At 31.1% G+C, this 12,008-nt stretch overlaps 1 protein-coding gene across 6 annotated transcripts in view; it reads right to left on the bottom strand.

Moving 5' to 3' along the window:
* Window positions 1-2,159: 2,159 nt before the first annotated feature.
* The window catches only part of SENP6 (SUMO specific peptidase 6), a 100,144-nt gene continuing 90,295 nt past the window's right edge, over window positions 2,160-12,008 (bottom strand). For 4 of the 6 annotated variants that reach the window (XM_019729601.3, XM_019729598.3, XM_019729600.3 and 1 more), the window contains 6 exons: window positions 11,082-11,512; window positions 7,432-7,535; window positions 5,779-5,867; window positions 4,459-4,527; window positions 4,207-4,357; window positions 2,351-2,689 (listed from right to left, as the gene is read on the bottom strand). In XM_019729601.3, coding sequence (XP_019585160.2) covers window positions 2,483-2,689; window positions 4,207-4,357; window positions 4,459-4,527; window positions 5,779-5,867; window positions 7,432-7,535; window positions 11,082-11,512 — 1,051 coding nt within the window. In that variant the 3' untranslated portion in view covers window positions 2,351-2,482. Of the gene's footprint in view, window positions 2,690-4,206; window positions 4,358-4,458; window positions 4,528-5,778; window positions 5,868-7,431; window positions 7,536-11,081; window positions 11,513-12,008 lie in introns of all 6 variants that reach the window. The other 2 variants (XM_019729596.3, XM_019729599.3) reach the window with 1 other exon arrangement.

Here is a 12,008-nt window from a genome sequence, read left to right on the forward strand (position 1 = left end):
CCTCCTACATTTAATTAACTAATAGTATAAGCACAGGTTACTATGCTTAACTGATTTAGGTTTATGTGAACTTGAAATAATACCATTAAGTTTTCAGCTGTCTTAGCAACACCAAAGGGAAAGAGTTAGTTATAGTTAAATGCCATCTTTGCTCCTAAACTACCAAGAGCTAAGACGCATACAAATTTTATGGCAAGTAATCTAAAACTCTTCTAAAAATGATTAACTGTTATTCTATCCAACAAGAAAACAAATACAAGAGATCTATCTAATTAGTTAAGACACCAGATACTCATCATGTGGTTTCAGTGTCTAGTAACAAAACTCTAAACTTTAAAATTCTGTTTCACAACTTCTGTAGTACTAATAACACATTTTAAAAGGTTGATAACCACTTTAAACTACATATAGAAGTACCAGAGTACACAATTATCAAGTAAATGTGAATACACACCAAAGATTCTCAAGTCTAGTTTTGGAGCTCAACCTGGCAGTCTCCAAATTCAGTATATATATATAAAACAAAGTCATTAGCATAACTTTAAAAAATAGAATTTTACATAGAGAGGAAGAAATATCAAATATCTGAATATTCTACCTCTAGAAAGTTGACAGGCATCAATGTATATTTTCATGTCAAAACATGATTGACTTGAGTTGGCCCAAAGGACAATTCAAATGAAAAGTTATGTTTTTTCTTTTATCAAGAATTAAGAGTGCAAAATGTAACCATTAGAAATTAAAACGAAAATAAGCGTTTTAAAATAGTTTTTTCAGGACCTTCAAATTCTGACAAAATATAGTACATTAAAAAAATTAAATATACCTATTTTGTTTACTGCTGTCGGGCTTTTTAAACAATTTCTATTATTTTGTTCATATTCAATAAATAAAATTAAGCTTATTTTTTCATATCTGAGCTAACAGCTCTAGGGTATTCCAAAAAAAAAAAGAAAAAGAATGTAATCAGAAATGTAAAAATGTTAGATAGTTTAAAGTAACAAATCTATAATTGATACTGCTAATAGTGGCCTTCTTTAAGCTTACATTTTAAGATTTCCTTAAATGAGTGTGTCTCAGATTTTTTTTTTTTTTTTGGTTGTTGTTGACATCTCCATCCACCCCAAATCCATTTATTAAATTCAAGAAAATAGCCTAAAATATTGGTTGCAATTCCAGAAATGCCAGATTAAAAATAATTGCAGATGATGAAAATGGCCTTCCTTTTATTGTCAATTATTTTTGTTATATGTGCATTTTAAAATTCATTATTTAACGAAAAAATGACTTTTAAAATATATATTTCAAGTCTCAAAGTTAATTCAAAAGAAATGTATGACATTTCATTTGAAAATAATAGTTTCAGCAGATATATGCAAGATTCCTACAAGAGCTGTAAATCTATCATTAAAAATCACATTTTAGTATTTTTAAAGGGAAATTCAAGGTAGATTTTTCCCCTGCATTATGCAACTGATTAAAGATAATACTTTTACATGTAAAAATAATTTACACTAAACAACTCAATCACAATGTCTGACACTTTATCAAAAATAAGAACAAAATGAACAATGAAAAAACAGCAAAAGCCATTATAAAAAATAGTAAATTCCTATTTAAATTCCTGTGCTCACACAGATTAAAAATGTTTACCATTTAACTATATCACACAGATTGTAGCATACTTTTTAAAGTACAATATAGAAAGGTAACACGGAATATTTGAAATTAGGGCTGTGCTTACTAAAATAGTTTTAACCTGAGTCTTAGTTGTCTTCAGAAATGTACTTTACAATAATGTATGGTAAAGTATAGTTATTATTTAATATTATAATTCAAGGTTATTTTTCTTTGAATTGCTCTTAATATTGCTTCTTCTTAAATATTTGTGTAAAATTATAAATATTTATTCCATTTTTGGGGTTCTCTGAGCACAAAGGAATGTATGAATTAAAAAGTTATTTTTTTCCTGCTATACAAGCATATATATGTCTTTCTTGTTCAAAATGCCTTCGTGTTAACCTTATTTTGATATTTCAAGTCATTTTAGAACAAAGGCAAAAGGTCAAAAAATCATCATGGATACTTGACTAGTCCCATGAAATGTATCACACCCACAAAGGAATTTAATAGAAGTTCACTAAAGAATATCAAGTTAATCATTTCCTCCTATAAATATTTTTTTATTTATTTTGTGTTTAGAAGTTGCAGTTTGAAGTACTATTAACAGAAAATACATAACAAAAGCTTCCTAACAAGTGAAAAAAATAATTATAAATGCTGGAAAAATTGGCCTCATTAACATATTTACAGACATTTACTTAATACATACTCCATTGGAAATTAATTATATGACATTTTTACAAGCATTAACATTTCAAAAATCACTCTGAGTAGTGAACACTTCAGTTCTTTACTGTCTATACCCAAAGGTGAAAGTCACTCAGTTTCTGAAGACAACACTGACAAGAATCAGAAATGGTCAATCTGAGACACTGTTGACACATTGTTCTGTTCCTTCCCCGACAGATGTTTCTGTTGAAGTGTCCTTATGATTCTTTTTGTCTTTGCTCTGACCTTCCTGCAGCTTAAGAATTATGTTTCGGATTTCTTCTCTTTTTGTTCTCATTCTTGGGGGAGGAAACCAGTTTGCCAAATTCATAGGTAATTCAAAATTGAGAATTGGATTCTGAAAATAAAGCATAGTAAATACACATTAGAAAATTATAAGAAGTAATAGTTTAGTTTCAATCACAAAAGCATTACAGAGTTAAAAAAAATCTGTACCTCATGAGTAAATACTCATTATCTACCACATGCCAAGCACCGTGCTAGGCACTGGAGATGTAAAATCTTATAGTCTCGATTGGGGTGATCAGCAAACTGTGGCCAGTGGGCCAAATTCTGTAAATAAAGCCTATTGGAACGCAGCCACACTAACTCATTTACATGTGTCTCATGCCACAATAGCAGAACTGAGTAGGAACAGAGACCACATGGTTGCAAATCCTAAAATACCATTTACTATCTGGCCCTTTATAAAAATTTTTGTCTATCTAGACAGATAACGCAACAATTAAAACAATATCACAAATATTATGACAGGTAAAGCAGCGAGTCCTATAAGAATACATATCTGGGAGCTTAGCACAATTCCAAAAAAAAGGTGATGGTTAACCTAAGACCTGAAGAATGAGTAGGAGTTAGCCAAATGATAAATGACAAAAGCAACAGGAAAGGATATTCCAAGTAAGGAAATATGCAGCAAGGCCTAGAGACAAGAAAGAACATGACACAATATGAGAAACTGAATGACATTCAAGTGGCTGGTATATATAGAATGAGAGTGAGAATGAGAGGGAATCAGGCTACAAGCTTGGACAGCAGTCAGATCTTGCAAGTCACATGAATTTTGGTCTTAATTCAAGGGCAACAGGAAGCCACTATTAGATTGAAAGCAGGAAAGTAACATGATTAGATTTGGGTTTTTGGAAAAATACTGTGAAAAACAGAAGTCAGGAGACCTGGTTAGACTGATGCAGTAGTTTAGAATAGTGATGCAAGTGTACTGAATTTCGAAAGTGGCAGCAGGGATAAAGAACTGAAGAAGTGAAAGACTTCACGGGACATAGTAGTACACTGGATGATGGGTAAAGAAGAGGAAGGAGTCCAGGTAACTGCAACAAATATCCATGAGAAGTATGCGTGGTACCTCTGTAGTCAGAGAGACTGTTAGAGGAAAGAATGGTCAGCAGTGTCAGATGGTGCTGTGAGGTCAGGAGCAATTTCAATATAAGGGTGAGGATGAAATTAGATTATAGAAATTTGAGAAGCAAGTAAGATTTGTAGAAATGGAGACAGTGAATATAAACACTTCTCCAAAATATATCTGTGAAGAGAAAAGGAGGTGAAAGAGGCAGTCCAAATCAAGGGAGAGATTTCTTATGGTGGAAAGAGCCAGTGGAGAGGAAGAGTTGATCAGTGATGAGTAATGAGGTCAACAAGCTTTGGCTGTGATGAAATATACAATCTTTTTTATTATACCTTAAAAATTCTCCAATTTGGGAGTTTTGGTTCCCTGGAATAATTTTTGAAATGATAGTTGTCAAACCCTCTAACATATTTGCTTGTGTTTTTTATACTAACATAAGATAAAATATACTATTTTATTATTTATTATATCAGATCCAATAAGTTGAAACCCACCTCAAAAAAGCTCTCTACATACTGCAATATGTATACACCACAATCACTGAAGTTGTTTTGCTGGGGTACTTTTGGATTAGAGCCTTTCATGACATCTTTGGAAAAACTTCTTTTGCTTCCTTTTTTAACTTCCCATTCCACCTCTAAATACCTGCAATAATGAATATATATAGTAAGAATATATGTACATACATATACAAAGTCCTTCATTTCCACCAGACTACAAAGTACAAGGTATGATTTTGAACTTACTCTCTTAGAATTTTTACAACATTTGACCGAGAAGGGCCTCTGAGTGAGTCCATCAATAGGATACAAGGTCTGCAGGGTAGAAATGACCAAATGTTAGTACTTTATCATGTTAAAAGGATATAAAGAGATGTACATTAACAATAAAATTTAAAACCTTCAATATTCCCTTTGTATGCCTCAGTAAAACTTGGGGGTGGAGGGAATAAACCTTATAAACCCATATACCCTTATGACACTTTAAATCTCCATGGTTGTATTAGATACCAAATAGAACATTAACCATGTCTTAATTATGAATATAGTTCACTAAAGTTTCATAATTGTTTTCTAAAAATACTTCAAAATTTAGTAGAAAGTCAAAACAATTCTCAAATTTGAACACCCCCATATTCCTAATCACCATGCAAAAGTATTAGAAAATAATCTCATTTTTAACTAAAACCTACTATAGATAACAAAACAGGTAATTATCGCATAAAAGAATTAGTTTAGAATCCAGTGATTTTTGCAAGATTCCACTTTGAACACTCACTATAAATAAGACTCAAACCTTCAAAATTTGTTGTATACCCCAGTTAAGTGAGGAAGTCTAATGTCGTACAAAAAGTCCTGGAATGTTTAAAGATCTAGGCTCTTTCTGGCTAAAATTTTATGGTATTTAGAGAAGGTCTCTTAACTGCTCTAGATCTCTATATTTTCCTTAAAAATGAAGTTTGCTCTTCAAAAGCTGTTAATGTAGTTTCAGCCAACAGTTTCTGCAAAAAAAGTCAAAAAAGATGAAGTCTAAAAATAGGCAATACTTCATCACCTGAGAAGTTTGGAGCCCCTGGAGAGACCACAGAACATATTATTATTTCTGAAAACCAAAACAGACTCATCCTCATTTGGGGTTCCATCTGGAACATTTCCCATAGGACTGCCTTGAGTCACTCCACAGCCTTCACACTGTAGCTATGGAACCAGTGTCAACTCCAATCCCCATGTTATTGATCTGAATGACAATTGTGTGTCCTTTTCTGTTCCAAATCACTTTATATCGAAAAGGAATAGTGGTTGTCAATGAAAATGTATGTGTGTGTGTGCACGCTCATCCACACACATAGAAAATGGGCAAATAGAGGACTGAAATGATTATCCTTTCTCCCCAATTTCATCCTTGGACGTTGGGCGTGACCCAGTTTTCCTCCCTGACTTTGACAACCACTGCGACTTTTGCTTAAGTACTTGTTTAAATAAAAACTGTCTGGTCATGTTTTATACTATGAAAGTATATAAATAAAAATTATCATGTAGTTTACAAGATATATAGTTAATGCGTACTGTTTACAGATAGTAGGCTTTAAATGCCACTGTCCTATTTCTGAATTGCAATTGTCATCAGCAAGGAATCCGTCATCACTGCTATCATCCTATAAAAGAGAGATTCCTGTTAGTATTCAAAATATACAATCTAAATAACTAATAACCTTAACAAAGTAGCCCTATTCAGGATAAAAATCTTTGTAACAAATATGTAAAAAAAAAATTTTTTTTTTTTTTTTTTGGTTTATCAGATACTAGAAAACGTCACTCAATACCAGTTATCTAATGCCACAACACTGACATTTTAATGAAAAGGAACTACCAATCAAGGTCTATGAAAAGTTGTTACATCATTTACTCAACTTAGAATAAATTTTTAAAGATTGAATATATTATGACTGATTCTTCTCCAGTCAAATACTATTGCTCTGATTTTAGGTATTTTTTGAAAATATACTTTGTTGGCTAAGATAACAGGACATGAATGACATATTTATTATTCTTTTACATAAATATTTTTTCACATCAGAAATATTTCAAGGGTTTCTGGAAACACTATTTTCCTTAACAAAACGATATATCCACTTCACTTGAGAGAAGACAGTGTAATGACATTGTCTTGTTCTGTAAATTATCTTGAATGTAAAACAAACAAGGTTTCTTTCTTTGGTTCTTTGAGAAAGCTCTGGCAACTTTATAAATGAAATAATCAACAGAAAGAATTAATAATAATACACAATTAAATTAGCTAGTTCACATAATTGCTATGACCAAAGAAGCGTAAGTGCTCATTATAAATATTAAATGTAATCCGTATATGTGTCTGTATATGTTGGAGAGAAAAAGTGTATTTCATAGCCACACATTGCAGACCAAGGAATCCAAAAAATAGCTTTTGTTCATAAGAGGATTCAGCAAGAAGGAAAAAACGGTGCAGTACAAAGTTATCTTCACTACTAAGTAAATTCAAAGTTTGTCCTAACAGCTAAAGAAAGGTTAGAGAATTAAAAAATGGTATGCTGTAGGATTTGTATAAACTTTTCTCTTACTATAAAACCTTCATTAACTGAAATGATAAAATATTTTCAATAACATACTTTATTCTTGATGTTAGTAAAGTTTCTTAGAGCAAGTGAGATGCTAAGTAAATATGAGAATTGATCTATATTAGTTTTAACTAAGTATTATCTGGTCCTGCCATATACATTAGATAAAAGGAAAAGAATCACTGGGAAAGTGGAAGAAGTAATATAATATTGCTATGCTTATGCACCAGATAATCAAAAATGTAAATATTTGCCTCTTGAATGTCAAGTTAGACCAAAGGTTAAGTATGGCCTATAAATACTGTAAAAGAGAAAGAGAAACAGAAAGGGGTGGTAGGGGTCCTGGTGGCTGGGTTGGGGGTGAAAGAATTACTTTTATATTAAAACTTTCTGAGGTGGGTAATATTAGTTTAGTCCACATCGTGGGAAGAAAACCTCAAAACGAAAACAAAATAGTGCTAATACATTTATTCTATCAACTTCTGACTGAAAATTGAATTTCTGTTCTGAGATGAGACCCAAGTCCAGAGGCATGAGTTACTGGTTCAAGGAACTGACTATAGGACTCTAAAGAAAAACTTTTAATTAGATAGAACATTAGAACTTTTTGCCAAGCAGGTTTCACCTGGTTATCCTGATCTTCTGAGAAGTCGATGAGTTCATCCTCAAGCATTTTACTAGCTTCAGCTGATTCATCACTATAGTTTAGTCTGATTTTGCTTAAGCCATCTGTACCAATAAGAAACATGATGTAATGAAAAAGGACATGCATATAACTTATAGTATATGATGTTAGGCTAGTAATCTATTAGTGATATAGTAATTAAGAATACAAAATTTACCTTAGAATATAATATCACAAATATAAATTACTTTCATAAAACCCTGGATTGACATATCAATTACAGAGTTATTTCTACTATTCAGACTCTAAAATGTATTAAAATTTAAAAACTAGGTGTCAATTATAAGATTCTATGTATATTTAAATACATATATGTATGTATGTATGTAAATAAATATTTTTGTGCTAGATATCTTTAATAATGGAAGCTACGATAGAAAAAAATAACCTAAATATCCAGTAACAGGACAGTTAGCAAACTGTAGAACATAAAATGAAATACTGTACATTTAAAAAATTAAAATTGTGAAAAATATAGAAAATTATACAATATAAAGTAAAAAATAAACAATTAAAATTGAGTAAAATAGGCTTGCTTTTGGACGATAAAAAGAAAAATACAAAAATGAAAATAATCATCATGTTAGTAGTTATGGACAAGTCCCCCAACTCTGTCTTTTTCCTTCATGTTTGGTTATATTCATAGACTTTTTAATAAAATAAAACAACACAAGCCCGATGTAGATGCTGATAGTATGAAAAAGTATACATGACTCATAAAAAAATGTATACTTTTAAAGGTCCATTTCAAGAATCTAAATTCTTAAAAATCAATTAATTCGCTGAAAGAAGTTAATCACACAAAATGTTTCAAAGAAAGGTAAGATTTACATGAAAATAATGAAAACTGAATCAGGCACTTTAATATTAAATATATTAATATTGTCTATTATACAGCATACCATTTCCAAGTTTTATAAAGCATAACTTTAAGGAATTTAGATGGGATAAAATGTATGTTGGCATAGTTATTAAAAGGGAATTAAGAATAGTAATATAAGTGGGATGGGATGGGATGGGATGGGATGAAAAATAAAAGGTTTTCCTGAAAAGACATATATAAAAAACTAAATGTATCGGAAACATACTATTTAAAATAACTAACAAAGCACTATGGTACATCCTTTAGTTATGCAAAGAATAACCTTTCTAATTTATCTTTTTTTAAAAAATCTGTATTTTAATGTTTGAAGCTAAAACAACTATATTTGAATCAAATTTGTTCAAATTCTCAGGCAATTCAGAAGTAACAAATTACTTCTATCTACAAACTGTTATATAAACATGAAGCTTATACAAATTAAACTATACTTGTATTTCAAAAAATGGAGAAAAATAATTTAAATAGTGTAGTATTGACTTCAATTATTTCATTCCGTAAACAAGTATCATGGTATAAATTGAGAGATGATAACTGCATCAGCTGTTCTCTCAATCAGTCCCAGTTCCTGAGAGCTTCCCATACAGTGAGATCATCTGAAGATGCCGAATGTGATTCTAGAGTTTAAACATAGTCATTTTTCATGTTCCATACAAAACAACTATTTCATATGGTGCCCAACTGAAAAAAACACCAAATGAAAGTAGTGATACTACACACATTATTTTCCTACAGTTGACCTTAAAAACCTAATTCCTGTGATAAGATGCAATTCCACTTATTTACTATAGTATGTTATTTGACATCGGTAGACAACTTATGACTCTGTGTTCAATGGTTAAAATTATATTAAAAGTATCCAAACGCCTCATTGAATCCTGGCAACTATACTCCCAGCCCAAACAGAAATCAATTACTGAGATATTAATCATATCACAAAAATTTTTATAAGCTCTTTGTATCCTAATTTTTAGTACGTCATCATTTTATATAGGATAGACTGCTTAACCATCCTCTCTGAGGTAGTAAAGTCACCTTTAGAGAAAACATTTAATGAACTTTTTGGTAAATGATCTCTTGGAAACATCTGATAAAAGCTATGGGACCTCATTCCTGAAAAGTGCACAGACCCACTGCACAGCACCATTTTTCAAACTATGGGGTACTATCATTATTGGATTAAGACAAGCATTAAAAAGGAACAGAAACTATTTGTATCACATACAATAAAGGTAAATTAATTTCCTTTAAGGAAGATACAGTCGATACGGTTACATACTAAAAACAAAACAAAACAAAACAAAAGACCAAATGTACAAATTGTAATAAAAAAAATAAACAGATATTAAAAAGACAAACTATATAAAACAGATTATTCTTCACTTTGATTTCCACTAGCATTTGTGAGAATATTTACTCCACTTTAACTGGCTACTACTGGGACCGGCACATTAATTTGTAGTAGAAGGTCACTAGGAATTTCTGGGGTTTGTATATATGAAGCCCTAGGCTTTGTCCCATTGCTTTGTTTTAAATCATGCACTTTAATTCATTTGTAATTTGAATTCACATTAAAGTGTATGAGATTACTGATCAAAAGGGAACTTAACAAAATAGTTCCACAGAGATACAATTCACATACCATTCCCCTTTCTGCTGCTTATCTTCCACAGGACACAAAAAACACTCTAGGACTATTGTCAGCTTTATGCAGCTTAGCATGTCAACCAAATAAAAAATATTTTTATAAGAGCTCAGCAATAGCTCTCCGACTTACTAAAATAAGCTGGTAGAAGTTAAGTACCAAGAGTATGTTCAGCATTCATAACTTTTGCTAGGTTCTTTCTGAATTCACAAAATTTCTCTTATGCCTTATATGGAGTGTTTTCCTCCAAAGAAAATGTTAGGATCTATTCACAGTTTATTAAGTTCGCAAGGTACATACTATATAGCATGTTAAGGGTTTTATGGAGTAGCTTACTTTACTTTTGGGTTGGAAATTATATAATTTATTTGATATGAAATTTAAGTATTTGAATTGAAACCTTAGATTTGTATAACAAGTGCTAGAAATATGGAATTGATTCAAGGAAAAAACAATTTATTAGAACTGAAGGTAAATAAGAGAGGTTGGTTGGACCAGTGCCCTTCTTCCCACTGAAAACAATGAAGGCGAGTGAGGAATAAGAAACTCACCTTTAATTTGAATGTCAACAATTATTTTGGAGGAGAAAGCTTTAATTTCTGCCTCTGGCCATTTGATCTCAATTTGCCTATTTGTACATTGAAAATACTGAACTAATTCACCTTACAGATTTAAGACTGTGCAACTACTGTTTATGTTGACTACAGTAAATTTCCGATGAAATAAAAATAAATCCAAGTTCCTTTCAATGGAAAATGTAGACCTTGTACTACAATTTTAAAACTGCACTCTGTGGGGGTGAGAGGAGACTGATTACACATAAAATAATTTTTTGGAGTGATGGAAAGGTTCTAAATCTTGACTGCTGTAGTGATTACATGACTCTATACATTTATCCAAGCTCACTGAGCTATACATATAAAATGAGTGACTGTTATTTTAAGTAAATTATACCTCAATAAATCTGACTTAAAAAAAAAGTGTGCCTTGAAATCTTAATCCTGTTTATAAAAAATCCAATTTACTCTGAATTCCTTGATTCTTTCAAAACATTTAGAAACATACCTGTATGGTGCATAGAACTTAAATATTCATTCTGTAGGCCATTCTCACTTTTAGTCCTATCAACAACTTTCTGGCATGCAGATTCTCCTTTATTTGATTCTTCATTTTCACTTGCAGTATGATTTATTTTTTTCAGACTACATTTCACACTGCATATGTTTCTCCGATAACGAGGGTCACTTTCTTCCTGTTCAGCACTTGAATCAATTACAGCTACGCAATGCTTTTTGTTTAGCATCTTCTTAATTACAGGCTTGGCAGAAGAGTTTTGTGAACAACTGTCCATTTCACTGGCTGAAGGAGAAGAAATACAACTGTCCTCTACAGTTGAACATTTTTGCATGGCTGTATTTTCATGGTAATGAGGATTAGGTTCATACTTTGGTTTTTCCAAACCAGGGAAACAAACAACAGCCAAAAACCAGTGTGCACTGTAAAAAACAAATGAAACTACTAAATATATCATTAGAAAAGTTTATTATATTTGGCAATAATATCAATTGAAATGTTTTCCTAGAACTTTTGTGAATAAATTTATTAAGAATGCCCAATTTTTTCAATTCTCAAATTAATCCACTTGTTTGTATGATCATTGATTCATTAACAGAATACATAACGTATTTTGTTAGAATTTGTAGCCTGTATTCACTTTTGCAAACAATCCTTTAAACCTTTTGTTGCTTGTGGAATGAAAAATTCATTGTTTTTTCAGGTAATTCAATGAAATGTAAATTATATCACTGCAATTCATCATTCCCATTTACCTTCTCTTTGCCCTATTTATGTCAAAGAATAGAAACCTATCTAGCTTTAAGATTGAAATGCCTTCAAAAATCTAATTAGACTGTGTAACTTAGAACATTTTCTAAACATTGTACATATAGAGCCTTTTAAAAACTTTTACCATGTTTGTTTTTATTAGTAAGA

This window comes from Rhinolophus sinicus, chromosome 2 (genome assembly GCF_057876585.1).
Source record: "Rhinolophus sinicus isolate RSI-liver-muscle chromosome 2, RSI-T2T, whole genome shotgun sequence".
Classification (NCBI taxonomy): Eukaryota; Metazoa; Chordata; class Mammalia; order Chiroptera; family Rhinolophidae; genus Rhinolophus; species Rhinolophus sinicus.